Raw genomic sequence first — 26777 nt, forward strand, 5'->3', positions numbered from 1 at the left:
GGAACCATGCTCTCTGGTCTGATGAGACCAAGATAAATGTATTTGGTTCAGATAGTGTCAAGCGTGTGTGGCGGCAACCAGGTGAGGCGTACAAAGACAAGTGCGTCTTGCCTACAGTCAAGCATGGTGGTGGGAGTGTCATGGTCTGGGGCTGCTTGAGTGCTGCCGACACTGGGGAGCTACAGTTCATTGAGGGAACCATGAATGCCAACATGTACTTTGACATACTAAAGCAGAGCATGATCCCCTCCCTTCAGAGGCTGGGCCGCAGGGTAGGATTCCAACTTGATAACAACCCCAAACACACCTCCAAGACGACCACTGCCTTGATAAAGAAGCTAAGGATAAAGATGGACTGGCCAAGCATGTCTCCAGACCTAAACCCTATTGAGAATCTGTGGGGCATCCTCAAACGGAAGGTGGAAGAGCGCAAGGTCTCTAACATCCACCAGCTCCATGATGTCCTCATGGAGGAGTGGAAGAGGACTCCTGTGGCAACCTGTGAAGCTCTGTTGAACTCCATGCCCAAGAGGGTTAAGGCAGTGCTGGAAAATAATGGTGGCCACACAAAATATTGACACTTTGGGCCCAATTTGGACATTTTCACTTAGGTGTCTACTCACTTTTGTTGCCAGCGGTTTAGACATTAATGGCTGTGTGTTGAGTTATTTTGAGGGGACAGCAAATTGACACCGTTATATAAGCTCTTCACTCACTACTTTACATTGTAGCAAAGTGTAATTTCTTCAATGTTGTCACATGAAAAGATAGAATAAAATATTGACAAAAATGTGAGGGGTGTACTTACTTTTGTGAGATACTGTATATACAGCCTCAGAAAACAAGACCCACTTCCATAAGACTGCATCTACCAGTGATGACGAACCTTGGCACTCCAGATGTTTTGGAACTACATTTTCCATGATGCTCAACTATACTGCTGAGTGTATGAGCATCATGGAAAATGTAGTTCCAAAACATCTCGGGTGCCAAGGTTCACTATCACTGGCATATATTATGTATATGCTCTTTAGAAAAGGTTAAAAGCATAGTGAAAAATACAATTCAAATACTTAACCACTTCGCGCCAGTTGGACGTCCAGGGACAGCCTCGGCTTTCGGTGGTTATATCTGAATGATGCCTGAGGTCACAGACATCATCCAGATATCGTCATTTTAAGTCGGCGATTCCCTGCACGATAAGAATGATCATAGTGGCTGTTCCACCGCTTGATCATTCTTACGGGCGGCGGGAGGGGACACCCCCCCGCCGCCCTCCGGTGCTTCTACCGACTCACCGCTTCCATTGGTGAGTCGGTCACAGGATCTGCTGGCCCCCGGATGATACCATAGAGATTTCCGGTGGACCCGTTATTTTGAATGCAGAGGCCGGGCGTGACGTCATAACATCACGCCCAGCCTCTGCATTCAAAATAACGGCGCCGATTTGGCTGGGAAGCCGTGATCGTTTTTTTTTATTATTATTTTAGACTACCCAGCCTAGAGGTGAGATATGGGGGTCTTATTGACCCCATATCTCACTGTAAATAGGTCCGATCGTGCCATATTCCTGGGATGTTTACATTCCTTGTAATAGGAATAAAAGTAATCAATTTTTTTTTCATTTTTTTTTTTAAGTGTCAAACTAAAAAAATAAACGTAAAATTAACAATAACATTTTTTTTTAATTAAAGCGCCCCTGTCCCCGTGAGCTCATACGCAGAAGCGAACGCATACGTAAGTCCCGCCCACATATGAAAACGGTGTGAAAACCACACATGTGAGGTATCGCCATGAACGTTAGAGCGAGAGCAATAATTCTAGCACTAGACTTCCTCTGTAACGCAAAACATGTAACCAGTAAAAAAATTTAAAGCGTCGCCAGTGGGGATTTTTAAATACCAAAGTTTTGCGTCATTCCACGAGCACGTGCAATTTTGAAGCGTGACATGTTGGGTATCTATTTACTCGGCGTATCTTCATCTATCACATTATGTAAAAAAATTGGGCTAACTTTACTGTTTCTTTTGTTTTTTTTTAAGCATGAAACAGTTTTTTTTTCTGAAAAAAACACGTTCGGAAACATTGCTGCGCAAATACCGTGCAAGATAAAAAGTTGCAACAACCGCCATTGTATTCTCTAGGGTCTTTGCTAAAAAAAACATATATAATGTTTGGGGGTTCTACAGTGGTGTGAAAAAGTGTTTGCCCCCTTCCTCATTTCCTGTTCCTTTGCATGTTTGTCACACTTAAGTGTTTCGGAACATCAAACCAATTTAAACAATAGTCAAGGACAACACAAGTAAACACAAAATGCAATTTGTAAATTAAGGTGTTTATTATTCAAGGTGAAAAAAAATCCAAACCATCATGGCCCTGTGTGAAAAAGTGATTGCCCCCCTTGTTAAAACATACTATAACTGTGGTTGTCCACACCTGAGTTCAATTTCTCTAGCCACACCCAGGCCTGATTATTGCCACACCTGTTCACAATCAAGGCATCACTTAAATAGGAGCTGCTTGACACAGTAAGGTCCACCAGAAGATCCTTAAAAGCTACACATCATGCCGAGACCCAAAGAAATTCAGGAACAATTGAGAAAGAAAGTAATTGAGATCTATCAGTCTGGAAAGGGTTATAAAGCCATTTCCAAAGCTTTGGGAATCCAGCGAACCACAGTGAGAGCCATTATCCACAAATGGCGAAGACATGGAACAGTGGTGAACCTTCCCAGGAGTGGCCGGCCGCCCAAAATTACCCCAAGAGCGCAGTGACGACTCATCCAAGAGTTCACAAAAGACCCCACAACAACGTCCAAGGAACTGCAGGCCTCACTTGCCTCAGTTAAGGTCAGCGTTCATGCCTCCACCATCAGGAAAAGACTGGGCAAAAATGGCCTGCATGGCAGAGTTCCAAGGAGAAAACCACTGCTGAGCAAAAAGAACATCAAAGCTCGTCTCAATTTCTCCACAACACATCTTGATGATCCCCAAGACTTTTGGGACAACATTCTGTGGACCGATGAGACAAAAGTGGAACTGTTTGGAAGGTGTGTGTCCAAGTATATCTGGCGTAGAAGGAACACTGCATTTCATAAAAAGAACATTATACCAACAGTAAAATATGGTGGTGGTAGTGTGATGGTCTGGGGCTGTTTTGCTGCTTCAGGACCTGGAAGACTTGCCGTGATAAAAGGAACTATGAATTCTGCTGTCTACCAAGAGATCCTGAAGGAGAATGTCCGACCATCTGTTCGTGTACTCAAGCTGAAACGAACTTGGGTTCTGCAGCAGGACAATGATCCTAAACACACCAGCAAGTCCACCACCGAATGGCTGAAGAAAAACAAAATGAAGACTTTGGAGTGGCCTAGCCAAAGTCCTGACCTGAATCCTATTGAGATGTTGTGGTATGACCTTAAAAAGGCCGTTCATGCTCGAAAACCCTCTAATGTAACTGAATTAGGACAATTCTGCAAAGATGAGTGGGCCAAAATTCCTCCAGGACGCTGTAAAAGCCTCATTGCACGTTATCGCAAACGCTTGGTTGCAGTTGTTGCTGCTAAGGGTGGCCCAACCAGTTATTAGGTTTAGGGGGCAATCACTTTTTCACACAGGGCCATGATGGTTTGGATTTTTTTTCACCTTTAATAATAAACACCTTCATTTACAAATTGCATTTTGTGTTTACTTGTGTTGTCCTTGACTATTGTTTAAATTTGTTTTGACGTTCCGAAACACTTAAGTGTGACAAACATGCAAAGGAACAGGAAATGAGGAGGAGGGCAAACACTTTTTCACACCACTGTATGTAATTTTCTAGCAAAAAAAATTATGAATTTTACATGTAGGAGAGAAATGTCAGAATTGGCCTGGATGCAAAGTGGTTAATGACCCTACCTGTGATCAGTCCCATAAAGCTTCACTAAACTATAGTTGACTGGTCCCAGGTAGTTTTGTAAAAAAAATATAGTCCATTCTCGAGCAGTGCAGGGAGAGGAATTTTTAAACCAAAGTTGGATACGCTATTTATCCCCAGTAGCTTAATGGTAAAACTATAGCACTAGACTCTAAGCCCCTGTACACACGGTCGGAGATTTCGACAACCAAATCCGTCGGATTTTCTCCGTCAGATCTTGTCCGAAACTGTTGCATACACACGGTCGGACTAAGTTGTCGAAAAATCCGATCTTTCAGAACGTGATGACGTAATTTCGTTACGATGGGACTACATTCAGGCTAGTAGCCAATAGCTTTGATGTAGGAATTTGATCTGAGCATGCGTGGCACTTGGTCCGATCAAAATTTGCTACACATGATCGGAGTATGCCCGACTGGCCCAGTTGGTCAGGAAATATTTCCAACATGTTGGAAAATTGGGTCCGATGGATATTCCGACGGAATCAGTCCGATTCATACCACACACAGTCGGATTATCCGACGGCACGGTCCGATAGGACACATTCCGACGGATTCTCCGACCGTGTGTACAAGGGCTAATATCTTAGTGGGATAAGTATCAATAAAGAAGAACTGTAAGCAGTAAAATGTAACCCAAGCCAGAAATGGAAACACTGTACCTGTAGTTCTGTGACAAACCAGAAATACAGCCACACAATGGTGTTTGCGTGGCCACTTGTGTTTTTTTTTCGGTTTTTCCCTCAGCAACCTATCGTGTTTGGTTTCAGAGCTTTAGTGTATCAGTGCAGTAAGCTAGCTCTGGGGGACTCAGTGTCCCTGATCTTTATGTGATGGTAACAGAGGAAGCAAGAGGAGTCTAACAGGTGGTTTCATGAAGAAAACTTATGATAACGGGTTTTAAGAAGCAATACAATCTTATATCCTTCCACACTTTTGCAACTCTCCTAAATTTTATTTCTGTAGTCATATCCTCAACACTCCTCTCCTGCACATATTGCCCACTGGCATACTTTATGCACTTCTCTCCTACACAGACTTTCTGCTCTAAAACCCTCTGCACTCTTCTCCTGTATAGACTGCTTACTGGCTTGCCCTAAGTACCCCTCTCCTGGTGCCTGTTAAAACACATTTTCAGCATTGTATATTATTCTAAACCTTGTCCGCTATAGAAATGGCACACTGAAACACCAACGCATTAAGAAAACGTCAGTTGCTGTGTTCTTGAAATGTTTTTATATGGCATTTGTGTCTGAGATATCTGCAAGCACAGGGGAGGAGGAACTTCCATGTAAGAGAATATGAAAAAGCCTGACAAAAGTCATCAGAACTAAAAATAGCGAAGACCTTTTAGGTGTAACTCAGCTTCTACATCAACCTAATTAGTCTATTCTGGGTCAATTTCTAATTTACACAAATTGTATTACTCACCTTTACTTTTCACTTTAAAAGCTGAACACATGAATATATAAGATTTATACATTTATAAGATAATCCTTGGCACAATTTTCTGACTTTTGTTTGTTGTGTATTTCCCAATGCTGAACAAAATCAATATAACTAAAGTGAGTGAAGGTGTCCACATTCCTATTCTTTTGTATTGTTCACTCAGGACAACCCCTTATAGTCTCAGAGGGGTGTCTGACATGAAACATGCATTGGCATTTTTTGGAGAGGAGTAGCAGAGATTGTCAGAATGGGCAATATGTGAAGGAGCAGTCAGTGCAAAGGAGAGAAGTACCTAAGGGTATGTTAATGGGGCAATATGTGCAGAAGAAGAGTACGTGGCATATAATGGTTGAAAATAGGAGAAGGGTACAGATTTTTTTTTTTGTAAGGGAGTTGCCTAAAATTCAGTGTTCCTTCCCACTTTTATATGACAATGAAATGTAACAAAGTTGCAGAAATTAAAGATTTTCCAGCATCTTGGCTAATTGTCATGCCGTTTTGTCTACTTGACTGGTCCTCTCAGAGTCTGTTACTCAAACTCCAGTATGCTCATTCATTGACTAAGTCTTCTTTTCAACAATCGCTCACTTTTGCTTAACTCCGACTACATGTAATATTGACTCCTGGCTGTTGCAGGCAAGACATGTTTAAACATGGACATATGTCCTCCACAACTGCTGCTGCAAGAGTAATGGTTTGCACAGTCAGATTTCACTGGCTGCAGGCTCTTCTTTTTGAAGGGAAGCAACTCAGTCCTTAGATACCTGATTTGGGCTACCCATTCTAAGCTATCAAGTACACTTTTCCTACCAAAACAGTCTCCCCCAGTTTAATTTACCAATTTTAAGCTGTGACAACCAGTGCTTCTGCCACTTGCATCATGTGCCTTTGCCTAGTTTTAGCCTGATGTAAGCAAATATACTTACCAGCAAAAATATGTGCATTTATTACTTTTTTTAAAAAGTGAATTTTTCCAAGGTCTATAAGCGCACACAACTGCTAATATACAATTTTTTGTGCAGCAAATCAGGCTCATTGCTTGGCCCTAAGCAAATGAGAATGTTCCTGGCCTCTACCTGCAAGTCTCCAGAATCAGCATCTACTTATTCAGTCTTGTGCATGTTGGCACTGCTAATAGCTCTTTGTTTTGTAACACAGAATCTTTGACCTAGTTTTTGGCTGCTTTTTCATACTTTCTTTCAATTTGTGTCTTATGAGGGTTGACTGCTGCCATAGCGAGTGTGCCCTTTTTACTTGTAATTTGCTGCTTCTGACATGATGTACTTTAGATGACTAAGGTCCTCAATTAGATTATACTAATAAATCACAAAATACCTTTGTGTGGGTAGAAATTTGTCTGTGTGTTATTTTGTTTTAAATGAAGTAAAGTTTGAGCAAATGTCAACAAAACTGGACACAAATTCTGCAACTCCTTGAGGCAGGGTGACCCCATGTAGCTGAAAGGTCAGAAGTTGAGTAGATATTTTTTTGTTATGCTAACATCTCTAAAAGGTGGCAGTTACAGAACTGTCCATTGGGCAAAAAAGGTACAAAGAAATCCATAATAAGAAAGACAGTGTCCATTTGTGTTTTTATCTTATTACGATTTTTTCTGTATACATTCCTTGTACAGTATATGAATTTTATACAAAGGATAAGAATGAGATAAATATAACAGACCACATAGATCTTTGTTTTAGTGGCCAACTTAAAGCAGAAGTAAACCCATCTATTTAAAAAAACGTTAACATTCCCGGCATGCCAAAAATGCTAGCTGTCACATTGGTTGTGCTCTCAACCAAACTGTCAAACCATCCAATGACTGATGTCATAAAGGATCACATGTGCAGCATCATGGCAGTTGCAGATTAAATAGAGGTCAAGATGGCAGCTTCCTTGGCTGAAAATGATAGGAGAGTTTACTTTCAGTTTAAGAGGAGATTTCCCTCAACTTGGAGAGATTTATTTTCTCTTTTTGTGTGTCTATAGGGAAGGAAGTAAAGGTCAATTTACCCAATGAGAAGCAGTAGAGGGCAAAAAAAAAGTGGTTTTAACTATTACCAACTATTTTCCAAAATGAAGAAGGAAAGAAGAAAGTTTTGGCTTTAGATATGTTAGCTGACAAAGGGCAGCAAGAGCAAAGGGAAGAAGACCAAGCATGTCATTGTACTAATGCTCATTGTCAGTCGCAAACTGAAATAATGTTTTCTGTCTATTACATTATTTTGGAGCAATGAAAAATTCCTTCTTCTTTTGGGTTTGCAAAGCAACAGTGGTATAAATAACTTCTGCACTAATAAGCCATTTGTTGTAATTTGACTGCCAAAACAAACTGTATGCAGTCACTTAAATGCAAGAATAATAAGAATTGTTGGCACATTGATAGGAAACTAATATCTGGTATGATTTATGATTCAGTTCAGCAGCTAAAACCTCAGTAAGTAGAGCCTTTATGCATATAATATATCTTTTCATAACTATGGCAATTTATTTTCAATCACAACATTAACTAATGCAAGTGTACACAGAGTAACTATTATTTCTAATGTTCAAATAGAAAATTGTTTTATATTTTTCAAATGTTCATTCTCAGTATCTTTTATTCTAAAGGTCATAGTGCCGTTGATATCACCAAGGTAGCAAGAAGACACCGCATGTCTCCGTTTCCACTAACATCCATGGATAAAGCCTTTATTACTGTCCTGGAAATGACTCCAGTTCTTGGGACTGAAATCATAAATTACAGAGGTAAGTTACTTTTATTTGCAGTACACTGTCTTCTGCCAACAAACACAAACATGTCATAAGATTTAGGATAATGACAGAGACTACTCGGGGGATTTAGTTTATCCTGTTTAAGAAAGCAGCTGTAAAGTGAACTCTGCTTTTATTGTCTCACCTATTTTTTTTGTATTGTGAGACCTCATTCATCCCATTGTTATAATTAAAACTTCCTAAGCTGGCAATAGATGAATCGAAATTCATGCAGTTCAGGAGAGACCAGCCGAATTTTGATCCATCTATGGCCATTCCTATTGTTCCAGAGAAGTCAATCTAATGATTGTCTTCTCTCGAACTGGCTTGTTTAGATTAGATATTCTTAATTGATATATAAAGAGTAATTTATTTAGAATAATGTCCATTATCTAGTATAATTAAATACAGTATATACAATATAAATTAGACTCTCCAATTAACAAATACATTTAAGCACATTGTTACATTACATAATGTTGTATAATATATGAGGCCCGACACGTTTCGACCTGTGCGGTCTCTTCAGGGGGCCAAAAGGATCTAAACAATATGACATATATTCAAAATTTGAGGAGACATGTCGTTATTAGTCACATTAAATAAGCGATATGGTATATTTACCACTCAAGAGTGTTCTTGTAACCAGAAATAATGGGAGCCGTTTTGAAAAATCCAGAGGGCCTTATAGGCCGCCCCCACCTCCCCAGGGGAGAAGAGCCCACCCCGAAGGGCTTACAAGGAGCCATACTGTACATGCAGCTGGAGGGAAGGAGGGGTACACGCCTGCAATGAACACCCAAAAATAGCCATTTAGTAATTTAGGAAAATTAAATAAATAAATAATAATAATGTGAGTCTTTCTAAATATGCATATAGAGACTGTCAGCAAATAGAGGTTGTCAATGTATACATTTATCACAGTGTCATTCTGTCCCAGAAATAGAGCTAACCAAAATAATTCAATAAATCAATATGATAATGTAATAAAGGTATATAGGTAGTTTATGTTAATTAATAAGGTGTATAGGAGTATAACATTAGAAAAATACGTGCAAGTGTAAAGGACTGACAATCAGTACAGTCGAAACGTGTGCTGTGTGCGAATTGATGATGTGAATGAAGTGGTTCAAATGCTGCCATGGTGTGAATAAAAATAGTAATGATAAATGCTAAATAATAAAAGATAAATAATAATAAAGAAAAGGAACACAAATGTGAAAATGTATGTAGTGATGTGATATACCTTGTATAATAATATAGTTCATATTATAATATAGTTTACCTTGTATAATAATGTAGTTCGTATAGACTTGTAAGTAGTTTGGGCTTATCGAGATTAATTTGTTACTATAAACCTGACTGCACCTTATTAATTAAGATAAACTACCTATATACCTTTATTACATTATCATATTGATTTATTGAATTATTTTGGTTAGCTCTATTTCTGGGACAGAATGACACTGTGATAAATGTATACATTGACAATAATAAAAAATAACAAAAATAATAATAAATTACTCTTTATATACCAATTAAGAATATCTAATCTGACTGTCATATTGCTGTTTTAAAGCCCTACTGGGGAAAACGTTTCCATAACAGGAAATTTTTATTCAATCAGCACTGCAGGCAGCTAGCTGTGGCACTATTCTACTGTTCGCTTTGCCTTCTGTGTGCGGCGCATAGCTGCTAAACAGCAACATGCAATTGCTGATTTGGGGTAACATCTGAATTTACTACCGCTTTGATTGCTTGCTTTGCCTTGGGGATGATGAATAAGGTGATATACTTTTATTATCCTTCACTCCCCCAGTACTCTGCGCTCTTCTCTGTTGTCCGACATCCTGGGTTGTGGGTGGGTCCTCTGTCTTCCTATACAATGCAGGACTGGTGGTCCTGCCTTTTAAGGTATGATATTAGGGAACTGGATCTGGTTAGACAGTGAAGTGGAAAAACTTAAGGGGACGGGTCACATGAAGAGAAGCAAGCCTGCTGAACCGAATAAGTAAGTATAGCACCTTATTTATATTTATCTAGATTAAATTATCAGTTGTATTGGGGAGGAGGAACTTCCGCATACAGAAAGTTGTCTTCACAGTAAGAGCTGTGGAACAGACTCTCTCAATAACTAGTTCTGGGCAGCTTGGTTGATTGTTAAAAAAAGATCTGCATGCATTGTTACATGCACAAAATATAACAGAATATGTACTGTAACTATATGTAAGGGTAAAAAAAATCCATCCCCAAAATTTAGCTTTAAATAAAGTTGATGGATGCCTTAAAACTGTCCATAGTGTTCAGGAAAAGCACAGTTTTCAGGGACAGCCTCTACAACATCCTGCTTTGAATGCACATATTTTTCTGTGGATTTTTTTTTTTTTTATTAGCTTTGCTGACAGACAGCAGCAGCACCACAATTTACTATTATCTGATTCATAAAATGCTTTTTTTTCAGGTAGCTTACCAACATAGTGTCCATTTTTTAACAATTGAACTAGGACTGCTTTGCTTAGCAGAATTTGTAGTCCTATAAGGCCAAAATACAGATTAAGAAACTAGAGGGAGGTGTCGTTCTAAGCTAATGCCCTCAAGTATGGTTTGGTAAATATCAGACACTGACAGTTTTATGGCAGTTTGCTTCCCTTATTTTTTGGCAGCACTAAACTGCATTATTTTAAATTGAAAAATAAAAATTAAAATAATTTCATACCAGCAGCCAACATTCCGACGTTCCCAATTTAAAAACTTACCTACTGGGCACTTTTACCCCCTTCCTGCCCAGGCAATTTTCAGCTTTCAGCACTGTCACACTTTGAATCACAGTTGTGCGGTCATGCAACACTGTACCCATATGACGTTTTTAACATTGTTTTTACACAAATAGAGCTTTCTTTTAGTGGTATTTAATCCCCACTGTGTTTTTTATTTTTTGCTAAACAAACTTTTTTTTCATAGTTTGGTATAAAATTTTGCAAACAGGTAATTTTTCTCCTTTTCTGATGTGTGCTGATGAGGCTACACTGATAGGTGGTACTGATGGGCAGTGATAGGTGGCACTGATGAGGCAGCACTCTGGTGGGCACTAAGGCTGAATTGATAGACGGCACTGATGGTCAGCACTGATATGTGGCACCGATGAGGAGACGCTGATGGACACTGATTGGTAGCACTGATGGGCACTGACTGGTAGCACTAGTGGGTACTTTTGGGACTGCACTGATAATCAGTGCAGATGTCCTTTTAACACAAGTTGGTTATTGGCTCTCTTCTTCTCTCCTCGCGCTGTCAGCTATGGCTACAGTGTGGGCTTACTCTACCGGTAGGGCATACGGGACGTCCTCCCGGTGAAGTAAGCTCGTGATGTAGCCGTCTTTTGACTATAGTGTTTAACTGGAAAAAAACAGAGCTACAGCCCCTTAGGCATAGTTGGCTAGAAAATGGTCAGTGACACCACAATTGGAAGACAATTGAAATGGGCCTAAATGCATAGGCATCTTTTTTTCTACAATAATTGTAGTTTCAGCCCTTAGGCCTGACTGGCAATTGACCAGTGGCACCACAGTTTCATGGCATTGCAAACGGGTCTAAATGTGGAGACCAAGACACAGGCAGCTGTGCGGTGAGTGCCAGAATTCACTGATTTGCCTTATATGTTTTTTTGATAAATTTATTTTCACAGTTTAGTTGGCTTGTCAGTCCCATTTACTTTGTGAGATTGGAGGCTTGGTTTTGGAGCCTTTTGATGATCATGTTACTTAAACAATTTTAATTGATACATTTTAGCTGAACTTTTAATACTTTTTTTTTTTCTCCTAGATGGAATGGGACGTGTGCTTGCCCAAGAGGTGTATGCAAAAGACAATTTACCGCCATTCCCTGCATCAGTGAAGGATGGATATGCAGTAAGAGGTAAATCACTGTATTGCATGGACAAGATTGTAATGTGAAATTATGCAAGCTCCGATATTGTAATAGAGTAATTTAAGATTACATCAAACTTTATCCTGTTGTCTTTAGCTTTCATGCAGTTTTTTCTCCTTGTGATTTATTAGTCTAAATATTTTCACAGCTGCGGATGGCCCAGGAGATCGCTTCATCATAGGCGAGTCACAGGCTGGAGAACAGGTGAGGTTCAATCTGTGAATGTTCATGTGTTTGGCTTATCAAAACCTAACTTTGCAGCATCTCTTTTTTTAAGTTTTTGGGCTCATGCACACAGGATGTTTTTACAGCTGCTGTTAGGGGCAGTTGGTGTTTTTTTTTTAACTGCTCCTAAAAGCCCCTCCATGTTAGCCTTTGTGTCCATGCACACATAAACTGTCAGAGGCGTTTGAAGTGTTTAGGGAAAAAAAGAAAAGAAACTGCGCTAAGATAGATATCAAAAAGACTGTAAATGAAAAATGTGTTGTATGATCGAAGCAGCAATTCTCCTATATAACACCAATACAGTAGAAAATGTATGAAAAGAAAATCAGAATCACACTAAACCTATAGATGTGAATGGGAGTAAACCATAAATTGAACAATTGAAAAATCATAAACATTTGTGAAAAACAAAATTATCCAAAATTTAGTCCATAACAGAACAAGCAAAACAATCCCTGTAGAAATAACCATGAAATATCACATTCACCTGTGCAAAACTCAGGAGAAAAGTCCATCCACTGATGAGATGAATCTTCAAAGTGCAATCCACCACCATGTAGAGAGAATGACTTCTTACCAAATAGTTGTGATCCCTCACTACAGAGGATCAGGAAAGGCTCTACTCTGCTCTACTATACTCTAGGCGCGGCTGTAACTTCAAAGTGCACCGAACGTGCCTGCTTTTTCACTAGCTACTCTCCAGATCGCCTCATTAGTGGGCGCTCATAACATGTAAAAAAACATAGATGCTCCGATAGTGTAAAACCTATTGCTTATTAAAAGATTAAAACACGAAAAAAAATTGCCACTATCAAATGTGCCACCAACATAAGACAAATATCTATGCCTTCCTTCTAAGCATGGAATGCTTACGTTACTCATTCTTCTAGCCTCTCCTTCTCACTGAACCTTCATTCATTATTTTTTCTCTTTCTCTGTCACTTTAGCCCGCAGGTCTGACCCTGCTGGGACTGGATACTTGATAGGACGCAGTTTAGTTTCTATACTGGGGAATGTTACACCTCCCCACGTAAGTAGTGTAGGTTGATCTCCTTCCTCAATAATCGTTTTATTATAAAGTTATCCAGTTATATGATTTACATTTGACCTAGGGCGACAATTGGTAAATAATCCTAGACTGATAGAGTGTTGTCTTGCCAGGACTTATGGGGTGTAGACATCTTTATGCAATTCACCCAAATTTTTGCTTGGTCTCTTATGGACTGGCTTGAATTTTTCGAATCTTGGACTGATTTCTTGGTATCCTACAGTTGAACACCTGTTTGTATATGATATGTTACTGTTTCTGTACCTTTTCATTGATGTGGATTTTCAATAAACGCTTTGTATAAAAAAAAAAAGACAAATATCTATGATGGTGTCACACACAAAAAAAAAACTCAAATTCTAAAATTTAAAAATATTATTATAGGTAAGGCCTATAATCTCTCTAAAAAAAAGTCCTCCATACTGAAGGATACAGGAAAACTGACTAATGTATATCTTGGGACCACCCTCAAAGTGTTTAAGGTGACATCTAGTGGACCAGAGTCAAATTGCACCTTGGCCATTACCTGGTACCTAAATCACTACATTTAAAACCCACAAAAAAGAAAAAAATTATGGAGTAATAAGAAATCCAAATATGCCCCTTGCAAATAACTAATATCTACATAATTGCAAAAAAAAGAAAGAGAAGAAAAGAGAAAGTAAAAATAAAAAACTAGTCTCCGGCAAATAGAGACTCCCCTTAATTGTATAAGAGTAGGGTTGATCCTTACCACTCACCAAGGAGGGACGTCCCACAAAATAAGACAAAGAATAAATCGAGACCTCCCAAAAATGGTCCCGTACAATCATAACCAGCAGCCCCCTCTAGGGGCCATAGGAGAAATATGAATCCCAGACGAAGTAACTATAATCACTATCAGCAAGGAATCCCCCCACAACCATGGGTCGACTACCCAGTGAAACCAGGACCTTCCATTTACAATCGAGCTTATGAGCAACCTAATCTGACTCGTTATAATGGAGAGAATGGAAACTATGGTTCTAATTTTTCAACACAGAATCAATTCGTTCCCTTATCTGACTCTGAAGCCTCTGGGGGTTATAGATCTAATGATGGGGGCTATAGCTATGGGGGCACCAGAGGAAACCGTCACTCATATTATACGGGCAACTATGAGCAAGGTCAGGGTCAAACAAGAGTGAACCACTATTATGGACCCCAGGTAATCAGAGCAATCAGAATTGGGGTTTTCCAAGGAACAATCAGGGCATAAAAAGGCTAGAGTTAAGAGAGGAGTCAGAGGGGGAGGCGTATCCAGTCAGCTAAAAAGAAAGAGAACTTAGGTACTGGGATCTTCAATTCGAGCAAACAGGTGCTGACAAACCCTGAGAAAAGTGGGAGGGGATAGTGATTTTAGACTGGTGTGATTATCTAACGAAAATGCACCGTATCGTGGGTGATAGTGAGACCTATACTCCCACTTAGTAGGGATCCAGTTGTAAAATACAAAAAAAGAACTAGAGAGCATTGTTGATAAAGGCTTTTGTGATGGTATTCTTGATAACAAATAAAAATTATTTTTGGTACCTAGTGTTCCCTGCACGCCTGTTATATATTACCTCCCGAAAATACACAAAAATCAGACTTGCCCCTGGGGCCATCCCATAGTCAATGGGATTGACTCGGTTACTTCCTGTGGGGGCAAGTATATTGATCAACCTTTAGTTCAGAAATTTCCATCATATTATAAGGATACTTAACAAGTTATCAATATGGTATCTGATATTACTCCTAAGAGAGGACTGTGGCTAGTTACGGCGGATGCGACCTCTCTTTATCCCTCACCATTTGGGCCTAGAGGCGGTTACGGTTTTTTTTTGGTAAGGGGATCTGGTTTAATTTCATCTCAGATTGATTTAATCATGGAGCTACTTGAATATGCCGCAAATCACAATTACTTTTGGTTTAATCACAAATTTTAACGTCAAGATAGAGGCGTGACATGGCGTGGCAATGGGGGGAGAAATACGCCCCAAGTTTGGCCAACTTATTCATGGCCAGATGGGAGGAGGACGTCATCGACACCCACAGGAGACCAGAGTTGGTCCTGTGGGCTAGATATAGCAACGACGTCCTCCTCCTATGGGATGGCAGTGAGTCTGAGCTCCGTAGCTTTATGATGCTCCTTAATGATAACAACAGGGGCATCAGGTTCAACTTCGAGGCCAGTTTAGAGGAGAAAATTTTTTTCGATCTAAAGATTACAGTGAAGGGAGTTAAATTTATGACATCCACTTTCTTTAAACCGACAGATTGAAACTCATATATCCCTCCAGATAGCTGTCACTGAGCCCTGGTTGAAGGCGGTTCCTCAAGGTCAGTTTATGCGTCTTATGCCGCGTACACACGATCACACGACTTAGCCCGGCGGACAAACCACCGGACTTTGAAGCAGAGATCCACCGGACTTTAGAAACGAGCGGACCTGCCCACACACAACTGGACTTTTCCGGCAGACTAGGTCCGAAGGACTATGGTGGGAGTTTGCCGTACCTTTGAAATGAACGGACTTGCCCACACACGGAGGAAAGTCCGTTCATTTTGAACGCGGCTCCAGGTAGCCAGGACTAGCGCAGGAGGTCAATGTCGCCGCCACGTCGCTGGCCCCGTCACCTGGTATGGACTTAAAGGGGAAGCCCTATGCTGAAAAAAACGGCATGGGGGTCCCCCCAAAGTCCATATTAGACCCTTATCCGAGCACGCAACCTGGCCAGTCAGGAAGGGGGGTGGGGACAAGCGAGTGCCCCCACCCCTCCTGAGCCGTACCAGGCCGTGCGCCCTCAACATGGGGGGAGCCGTGCGGCCCCCCCACCCCAAAGCACCTTGTCCCCATGTTGATGAGGACAAGGGCCTTTTCCCAACAACCCTGGCCGTTGGTTGTTGGGGTCTGCGGGTGGGGGCTTATCGGAATCCGGGAGCCCCCTTTAATAAGGGGGCCCCCAGATACTGGCCCTCCACCCTATGTGAATGAGTATGGGGTACAATGTACCCCTAGCCATTCACCTGTGAAAAAAAAAAAACACAACACAAGGGGAAAAATTGACAAAGATGTGGGGTATACCAGCAATTGACGCTAATATATCCTCTGTAAATTAAAAGTTTGACTTGTACTGTCGACAATTATCAAATGTTTTCAGCTGATAAAAAGTTGGAATTCCTGTTAAAAAATTTTTTTTCTTTGGCCGGTTCAGTAGCTCAACCTGCAGTGGCGGCAATTGTGGTGTGTCAATCCTTGTGTGACCACTTGAAACAGGTGCTGATGGTTTTCCTTGAACAGCAGGCCCAGGATTTAGCCGAGCTACCAGCGGCTTTGTGTTTTGCAATTGACGCAATCAGAGATTCTATTCTTCAGACCTCTTGTCTTACGCTTGGGTTGGTGCATATGCGTAGAATCTTATGGTTGAAAAATTGGTCAGCGCTATGCAAAAATCTCCTGGCTGGGTTTCCTTTCTGCAATGAAAGGCTATTTGGGGATGATTTGGACAAATATATCCAAACGATATCAAGTGGGAATAGTACCCTTTTGCCAGTTAAGAAAAGGAGTAAATGTCCCTCATTTAAATGGACTCTTTCTCCAGTGCCGGGGGGCATCAGCCTCCAGGCAGTCAAGATTGACTCCACCATCAGGTTCAAGAGGTGAACCACAGACCCAACCCCAGGGACAGAAGAAGCCCTGGGGGAGGAAACCTACAAGACAGAATTCTAAAGCCTCTTTCTGAAGGGGTGCCTCTTTCTGAAGGGGCGCTCGCTCGAGTGGGGGGAAGACTGCTACAGTTCTCCAGGGTGTGGCAGAAGGATTTTCAAGGCAGATAGGTGGTCTCCACAATAGCTATAAGTTATAAACTAGAATTCCAAGTAATCCCATCTGCTCGTTTCCTCAGTTCATGTGTTCCCAAAGATCCAGAGAAAAAGAAGTCTCTCCTTCAAGTGCTGGAGCAACTTTTGTCGCAAAAAGGGATCATGGTGGTCCCCATGGAAGAGCAGGGATTGGGGTTTTATTCAAACCTTTTCACTGTTCCAAAACCAAACGGAGATGTCAGACCCATTCTAGATCTCAAAGATCTAAATTGGTTCGTGAAAATTAGCTTTTTTTGTATGGAATCAATCCAATCAGTAGTCTCCATCCTACAAGGAGGAGAATTTCTGACATAAATCGACATCAAGGATGCATAACTGCATGTACCTATCTTCCCCACTCATCAGAAATATCTGCGTTTCGAAGTGGAAAACCTTCATTTTCAGTTTGTAGCTCTGCCTTTCAGTCTACACCTCGGGTGTTTACAGAGATCTTGGCCCCTCCTCTGGCCAGATTAAGGGCCCAAGGTAGAAAGATTATAGCTTACCTAGATGACCTGCTCTTGATAGAGCGGTCGGTAGCCCGCTTAGACCAAAGCATGGTCACCACAGTCAACTACCTGGAATACCTAGGTTGGGTCCTCAACATAGAGAAATGTGCTTTAAGCCAGTAAGAAGACTAGAGTACTTGGGTCTGGTTATAGATACAACCCAGAAGAAGGCATTTTACCCCAGGCAAAGATCAGCACCACAAAGGATGGCAGGGCGAAGAAGGGTCCTTCTATTCGCCTTTGCATGAGATTGTTGGGAAAGATGGTGGCTTCAATCGAAGTTGTTCCCTGTGCTCGGTTTCATTTGAGACTGCTGCAAAACAGTATCCTGTCTGCCTGGGACAAGAAGGTTCAGGCGCCAGATTTTCCAATGTGTTTTTCGTCAAAAGTGTGCCAGAGCCTCAGTTGGTTGTTGATACCCGAGAATCTGCAGTAGCGGAAATCCTTACCAGTTTCCTGGAAGGTGGTAACAGCAGATGCCAGCATTTCAGATTGAGGAGCAGTCCTGGAAAAGACAACTGTCCAAAGGAAATGGTCCAGAACTGAACAGACCTTGCCCATCAACATTCTAGAGATTCAGGCAGCGTACCTAGCCCTAAAGGCCTGGACATTCTGGTTGTGGAATTGTCCTGTCAGGATCCAATCCAACAGTGCCACAGCAGTGGCTTATATCAATCACCAAGGGGGCACCAGAAGTCGTGCAGCCCAGGGAGAGGTAAACCATATCCTAACCTGGGTAGAAAAGCTTGTGCCATGCGTATCGGCAAACTTCATTCCAGGGGTAGAGAATTGGCAGGCGGACTTCTTAAGTCGCCAGCAGTTGTTTCCAGGGGAATGGTCTCTTCACTCCGACATATTCCGGGCTATATGCCAAAGATGGGGGATCCTGGACATAGATCTGTTTGCATCCAGGTTCAGCAACAAAGCCGACAACTTTGTGTCAAGAACAAGGGATCCAGTCACATACTGAACAGATGCATTGGTAACTCCGTGGGATCAGTTCTCACTGATTTATGCATTCCTGCCTATTCTGCTGCTACCCCGACTTCTTTGCAGGATCAAGCAGGAAAGGAAGTCGGTATTTCTTGTGCCCCCAGCATGGCCCAGAATATCTTGGTATGCAGAGATCGTAAAAATGGCGGTAGGGGCCCCATTGACCCTTCCACCACGTTCAGATCTGCTATCACAGGGACAAACGCTAAAGTTAACGGTTTGTCTATTGAAACCCACATTCTGGAGAATCGTGGGCTTTCAGGTGAAGTGATATCTGCCTTGATTAATGCAAGGAAGCCACTTTCCAGAGTCATTTATTATAGCGTCTGGAAAGCATATGTTTCCTGGTGTGAATCCAGGGGTTGGCATCCCCGAAAGTATGGCATAGGTAGAATCCTTGCCTTTCTGAAAATGGGGATAGAGATGAAGCTGGCCTTGAGTTCCATTAAAGTCTAGGTCTTGGCCTTATCGATTTTGTTTCAACGATCACTTGCTTTGCATTCTTTGGTCGGAAGCTTTATACGGGGGGGGGGGGGGGGTAACGCGGCCTAATCCACCACTGAGCACCCCTGAACCCTTGGGGCTTGAATTTAGTTCTGTCGGCTTTACAGAAAAAGCCTTTTGAGCCAATAAGACATATCCCCTTGGTTCTGTTGACAAGGAAGCTAGTTTTTCTGGTAGCCATATTTTCTGCAAGAAGGGTTTTAGAATTGGCTGCTCTTTCTTGTAAAGAGCCATATTTAGTCATTCACAAGGATAGAGTAGTATTGTGTCCTCATCCTAGTTTTTTGCCAAAGGTGGTGTCAGGTTTTATCTAAATAGGATATTGTTCTACCTTCATTTTTTCCAGAACCCTGTTCTACAGAAGAAAAGTCACTACATTCTCTGGATGTAGTGAGAGCAGTCAAAATCTTTTTTGGAAGCGACTGCTCACATTCGGAAAACTGATGCTTTGTTTGCCTGAAGGTCCTAGGAAAGGACAGGCAGCATCGAAATCTACTATTGCTAAGTGGATTTGGCAAGTAATTATTCAAGCTTATGATTTGAAGAGGAAAGTTCCACCTCTTCAAATCAAAGCGCACTCCACCAGGGCTGTTAGTGCTTCGTGGGCAGTGCATCACCAAGCCTCCATGGCTCAAATCTGTTTGTGTTTCCCTCCCCTCAGATAGCATTGCTCTGGGACATCACATACAGTAATTACTGTGGCTCTGTGTCCCATGATGTACGATAAAGAAAATAGGATTTTTATAACAGCTTACCTGTAAAATCCTTTTCTTGGAGTACATCACGGGACACAGGGGTGCCTCCCCTCTTTCTGATTACATGTGTATTGCTTTGCTACAAAACTGAGGTACTCCCAGTAAGGGGGGGGGGGGGGGTTATATAGGGAGCTATACTTCCTGTCTAGGGTGTGCAAGTGTCCATCACCTAAAGGTGCCTATATAACCCCTACAGTAATTACTGTGGCTCTGTGTCCTGTGATGTACTCCCAGAAAAGGATTTTACAGGTAAGTTATAAAAATCCTATTTTTCATCCGTGTTGTATAACATTAAGGTGAGAGACGGTGTATATTTTTTGCTGTTCTTTTTGAGAGAATGCTTTGAAGAGTGATGTTTCTTTCTGATGTCAGTGATTTTGTAATTACTTTAGATTGTACATTGGTTACTTGTCTTCTAAGGGTCTACCTGGTTTACAGTGTCATAGGACTTCTGTTGTAAGGTGCTACAAAAAGAATGTCCTACCACCTGTTAGAGCCATGGCCTTAGATTACTCATAAAGACACTGTGGGAAAAGATTTTTGATTTCAGCTGTTGGAGTCTGCTCTTAATACTGAGATTTTAATGTTTATAATTTTTATTCTGTTAAAGCCTGAGACTATCCAAGTTCTTGCCTGCAATTGTAAGCCCTGATAAAAAGTGACCCTTAACAGTCACTGTTTTATGCTGGTGGAAAACACAGCTTATGCAGTCTTCTTCCAATCTTCCTGTCATAAAATTTTACTTTATTGTCTTAAATCTCAAATAATACACAAAAAAATATAAAGAAATAAAAATGTGTATTTTGTGACTAACCCACCATGAATGCCTCTATGAAAGTGCAATCCAGTGGCCAACATATTGATATTCATATGTTATTTATTTTATGCTAGAACATTAGGATAGTCATAAACTGCCTAAATATGTCCACTGGTTCTTCCAAATTTAAGAGCAGACTTCCACATGAGAGTAAGCCAATATCTAAGAAATGGCAGAAATACTAAGTAAATCTTAAAGTGCACATGTAATTTCTGATAGCGTCTCTAAGTCTCTCAATATCTGCCATAGTGTGTCCCGTTTAATATATCTCAGATGCATAACATTTTAGGTGTATACTGAATTCTGCAGTGTCCAATGATGTATCACAAAAAGATTACAATTGTGAAAAAGAGGTAACAGAGCTGGGGTCTTTGGTTTAGTAGCAATAACATAACTTGAATATACAGCGGGTAAAATAAGTATTGAACCTGTCACCATTTTTATGGGTAAATATATTTATGTTTCTATTTCTATGGACATGAATTTTTCACCACATGTCAGTAACAACCCATGTAATCCATACATACAAATACATCCAGAAATTAAGTTATGTGTAATAAACACATGAAGAAAGGGAGGTGCAAAAAGGGCATTGAAAGCCTAGAGACCCGCTAAAATATATCAGTAATTAGAAAGTGATCCTGCCCCTTAATATCAGCTGGTTTAATCTCAACTGATGGCCTATAAAAAAAGTGTCTCATTACCAAGGTGTCACTCAAGAATCATCTCATGATGGGTAAAAGCAAAGAGCTCTCTCAAGACCTTTACAATCTTATCCACTTGACCTCCAGAAGATTTACCCCCTACCCCCTTCATGACCAGGCCATTTTATGCAATATGGCACTGTGTTACTTTAACTGACAATTGCGTGATAATGCAACACTTTACCCAAATAAAATGTATGTTCTTTTTTTTCCCCACAAATAGAGCTTTCTTTTGGTGGTATTTGATTACCTCTGCATTTTTTTTTTTTTTGCGCCAAGAACGCCAATTATGGAAAAAAAAATACCTTAGTGTTATATCGCCACCTTCAGGAGAGGACTAAGCAGAACATGTAAAACAGGTAAAAACAGCAAAATTGCATAGCACCGCCCAGGGGGTGGTCCCACTGGCTATAACTCCTCACTCTGCTACCTGCCTAGTGTAGGAGAAGGACCTTGCTCCCTGAGGGGACCATTGGTCTTGGGAACTTTTTTCTGCAATTTTGATCCTGTGATCTACAATCAACAGCCGGGCTGGGTGACAGGCTGAATAATATAGATCCTTGTAGTCTCCCCAGCCTGGCCATCGAGCATGAGCAGACCCTAGCTATGCACTGGGTCAGCCACGACATGCCCCTTTCTGGTCCAGGGTTGACCGGTGAGCTATATGCTCTGGGGCACACATATGACCAGGCTGCTGCTGTCCGTGTCAGTGTGCTGTGGCCAACAGCCACCCCGTACTGCTCGGGTGATGGGTCTGTGGTGGAATGCGTGAAGCAGTCCCGACAGTTGGGTAAGTACGGCTCCACCGGCCTCGGCAGGATGGAGCAGCTGGGCATTCCTTGGGAGGTCGACTAGGGGGGTCACTCACTCTCCCTTTCTTCTCTCCCTGTCCCTCACTCACTCCTCCCCATGCTGGGACCACTGTGTGAATGGGCATGAGGTGCGGTGCATATACCTGGCCGGGGGTCCTCAGGGCCTTGGTGGGGGGGGGCTGTGCTGGCTGTCAGGGTCTGCTCCATCTTTCCCTTTTTTTTCTGGCCACAGTGAGGTGTTCAGGCTGTTTGCCATGAGGGGAGGCCGCCGCATGGTCCTCTGCCTTTTTACTGAGGCCGCTGCCATTTTCTTGTAGCCTCAGCGTGGTTTACCTCTAGCGCTGGTGACTGTTTGCTTTTAGAACACCTCATGACTGACACAGGGCAGAGCGGACGGCTGCAGCACAGTACCTGGGTCAGAGTGGTAAGTCCTGCAGGGGGCCCCTCAGTCTGTGAGCAGCTAGGCGGGTGGGATTTTGTGTACCTTGCCTTAAGTCCCTGAGTAGTGACAGGCGAGTGAGGGTCAGCATGGCGTCAGAAGCTGGTGCTTTTTCCCCAGACATCCCTGCTATTGCAACCGGAGCACCTGCACAAATGTAGTGCCTATGGATGCTTTGTTGGCAGTCCTGGAGTCCTTTGTTGCCAGGGTGGAGGCAGCATGTGGGCACAAGGGGGGTAAAAAACAGCCCCTACCCCCCTGTCTTCTGGGGAAAGCTCTGATTCAGACTCTCACCCCACTGTGACAGGCGGGCCCCTGTTCTGAGATGTCAGAGGATGCGGACCAGGACCGTTCAGACAGTAAGGATGACTCTGTGTCTGGGTTAGCACAGGAAAAAGAGCTAGTAGGAGCACTTATCACAGCGGTACGGGATACCCTGAAGATACAGGGTACAGTTGACCCCCTGGTATCCAGGTTGAACAAAGTAACCACGATTCCGGTAGAAGGGACTCCTGCCTTCAAGGACCCTGCCGACAGGAGGGCCGAGGCAGTGTCCCGCTCCATGTTTACGGTGGTGGGCTCAGCGTTACGACCTGTGTTGGCCATGGCCTTGGTGTCACAGACACTTACTGAATGGGCAAAGTTGTTGTACCGTGAATGGGAAAAGCAACAGACTTTGGTCTGCGTAGAACTGGCAGATCAGTTGGTGCATGACCTTAAGTATGTTTGTGATGCGGCCCTGGATACGGTCCCCCTGCTCTCTAGATCATCAGTATCAGTAGTGGTGCTACGACGCCTGATTTGGCTGAAATGCTGGTCTGCAGACCAGGCATCTAAAAAAAAAAAAGCACTGACAGATTTGCCCTTCCAAGGTCAGAGGCTATTTTGAGCCTCACCAGATGGCATTATTAAAAATGTTACCGGGGGGAAGAGCACGTTGCTCCCACAGTCCAGGAAAGGGCAAGGGCCCTCTTTTGCCACTCAAAACGGCTTTTTCGCCCACCCGGGTCGGCAGATAAGCGTTCCCAGTCCGACAAGGCACCTGCTGAAGGACAAAAGTGTCCCTGGTTTCCCAAGCCAAACAAGTCTGCAATTAAAAATGTTACCGAATGAAGGTTAGCCCCCACCCAAGAGTCAGGTGGGGGGTCGCTTTCAGGAGTTTACAGCTTGGTGGACCTCCCTACTGTCCGACCAATGGGTCTGTGAACTGGTTTCATCGGGATACAAGATAGTTTCTTGTCCACCGAACAGATTCTTTCCATCCAACCTTCATCTGCTTCCGGCTCGTCGGGAGGCCTTGTTTGGCGCAGTACAGGACCTGCTACTGCACGGGGTTATAGTACCGGTACCGACGCTAGAAAGGTTTCAGGGATTTTACTCCAATCTGTAGTCCCAAAGAAGGAAGGGGTCCGTCCAATCTTGGACCTCAAGGCGCTCAACAGCTTTGTGAAAGTGCAAAGGTTCAGGATGTAATCAGTTCACTCCGTGGTCGTGGTGCACTCCATCAGGTGGGCTTCCTGGCATCCTTGGACATCAAGGACGCATACTTACATGTACCAATATGCCTAAGGCATCAAATAGTTCTGCTATTTGCAGTTGGGGAAGAGCACTACCAATTTGTGGCTCTACTTTTTGGCCTGGGGTCAGTGCCCCGAGTCTTCCCCAAGGTGTTAGCCGCAATTCTAGTGTTGTTAAGGCAATGTGGGATCGCAGTTGTGGGTTACCTAGACAACCTCCTTCTGAGAGCAGCTTCCGCCTTAGAATTAAGGGAGGATGTGGTGATCGCCATGCAAACTCTTCGGGAGTTTGGTTGGGTACTGAACCTAAAAAAGTCAGTGTTGGTGCCGACTCAAGGCATGGAGTACCTGGGCTTACTGCTGGACTCCTCAGAAGCGAGAGACTTTATCCCTTCAGACAAGCTGCAGACACTTCAAACTGCAGTGAGGTTATTGATGAACTGCAGGGGGTCGTCGCTGCGTTTCTGCATGCGAGTCCTGGGTCTCATGGTAGCCACTTTCGTGGCGGTAACGTATGCTCAATTTCACACTCGAGTCTTGCAGAAAGAGATTTCGTCAAAATGGGTAAAATCTCTGTTATCCCTATATTGTCATAATGGGGTGAGCCAGTTAGAGATTCCCTGCTCTGGTGGCTGAGGTCTCGGCCCTTCGGTTCAGGAAGGGTTTCCTTCCTCTCCATTGAACAGTGATCACAACGGACACCAGCCTGACCGGTTGGGGGGAGTGTTGGACGTACAGTCGGCCCAGGGCCATTGGAATCCCACCTGCCGATCAATGTGTTTGAATGAATGAAATACTTGTATAGTGCACAATGCGAACTGAATCGCCTCTGTTCGAGCTTTGGGCAATCAGGCGGTGCCTCTCCACATGGTTGAAGAGGCTGCAGGGGCGTCCGGTCAGGATATAGTCGGACAACGCCACGGCGGTGGCGTATTTCAACCATCAAGGAGGAACAAGGAGCTCTGCTGCAGCACGGGAGGTCGCTCACATCCTACAGTGGCAGAGCTGCACGTGCCGGCCCTGTTGGCCATATACATAACGGGCATAGAAAACTGGCAGGCGGACTACCTAAGTCGTCAGATGTTGGACCAAGGGGAATGGTAGTTGCAACTGCATGTATTCCGGCTCATTTGCCTATGGTGGGGCACACCAGATGTGGATCTCTTGGCCTTGGCTCAATCGGAAGGTGCAGAGTTTTGTGTCCAGGACAAGAGACCCCTGGGCGGACGTGTCAGACATGTTGGTGCCTCCATGGGGGCATTATTGGCTGATTTATGCCTTCCCCTTACTAAAACTCCTGTCACGCTTGCTACGCAGAGTAGAGGCCGAAGGGATTTTGGTGATTCTGATGGCCCTAGTGTCCTTGGTACACCAACCTAGTACAACTGGTGGAAAATGTTCCGTGGCGGCTGCCGATGTGAGAGGACCTTTTATCACAAGGTCCGATACTTCATCCTGCTTTACCGTCACTGTTTTTAATGGCATGGCTGTTGAAAGCCAGATGCTAAGGGACCGAGGTCTGTCAGACTTGTTAATTTCCACTATGCTGAGGGCACGGAAGTTGCATAGTAAGGTTGAATAAAGATACCAGTCCATGCAGTTCAACCTGAGTGAGTGTCTACAATTGTCCCTATCCCTGTACATTACACACTCACATCAGTCCCTACCCTCAAGGAGCCCCCGATCCAAGGTCCCCATTCATATACCAGGGCCAATTTTGGACAGAAGCCAATTAACCTACCTGCATGTCTTTGGATTGTGGGAGGAAACCGGAGTACCCAGAGGAAACTCACGCAGGCACAGGGAGAACATGCAAACTCTATGCAGGTAGTGTCATGGTTGGGATTCGAACCAGCAACCCTTTTTACTGCTAGGTGAGAGTGATGACCACTACACCACTGTGCCACCTTTAAGTCTTCTTCTGCAAAGATTTATCATCGTACTGGGGAGGCCTACATCTCCATGTGTGAGGAGATGGGGTGGCGTCCGCGCACATACTCAGTTTCCAGGATCCTGCTGTTTTTGCAGTGAGGAATGGATCAGAAACTTGCTTTAAGCACCATCAAGGGGCAGATATCAGCCTTGGCTGTCTTCTTCTCACTCATTGGTGAGTACATTTGTGCAAGGGGTTCGACGCGTAGCCCTTCCGATTCAACCACTGTTGCCTTCGTGGGATCGGGATCTGGTGCTATTGGTTCTTCAGAAACCGCCGTTTGAAAATATCAGGGAGATTCCCTTATTGACTCTCAGAAAGTATTTCTAGTGGCAATTACATCTGCCAGGAGAGTTTCTGAATTGGTGCCCTTGTCGTGCAAGTCTCCCTACCTGGTTCTCCACAAGGATAAGGCGGTGCTACGTCCGCAGCCCTCTTTTCTTCCGAAGGTGGTTTCGGCTTTTCATCTAAATGAGGACATCCTGCTGCTATCCCTATGTCCTAAGCCGACACATCCGAAGGAAGTTGCCTTACATTTCCTGGACGTGGTTCAGGCTCCACAGGTTTATCTGTCTGCTACTGCTCCTTTCCGGAGGTCAGACTCTGTATCGG

General features: G+C 43.0%; 1 protein-coding gene across 26 annotated transcripts in view; it reads left to right on the top strand.

Annotated features, from left to right (window-relative positions):
• The window catches only part of GPHN (gephyrin), a 935903-nt gene that overhangs the window by 804423 nt on the left and 104703 nt on the right, over window positions 1-26777 (top strand). For all 26 annotated transcript variants that reach the window (XM_077464979.1, XM_077464987.1, XM_077464985.1 and 23 more), the window contains 3 exons: window positions 7978-8115; window positions 11944-12036; window positions 12197-12252. In XM_077464979.1, coding sequence (XP_077321105.1) covers window positions 7978-8115; window positions 11944-12036; window positions 12197-12252 — 287 coding nt within the window. The remainder of the gene's footprint in view (window positions 1-7977; window positions 8116-11943; window positions 12037-12196; window positions 12253-26777) is intronic.

This window comes from Lithobates pipiens, unplaced genomic scaffold (assembly GCF_037356315.1).
Source record: "Lithobates pipiens isolate NorthernLeopardFrog02 unplaced genomic scaffold, aLitPip1_a1.2 Scaffold_30, whole genome shotgun sequence".
Classification (NCBI taxonomy): Eukaryota; Metazoa; Chordata; class Amphibia; order Anura; family Ranidae; genus Lithobates; species Lithobates pipiens.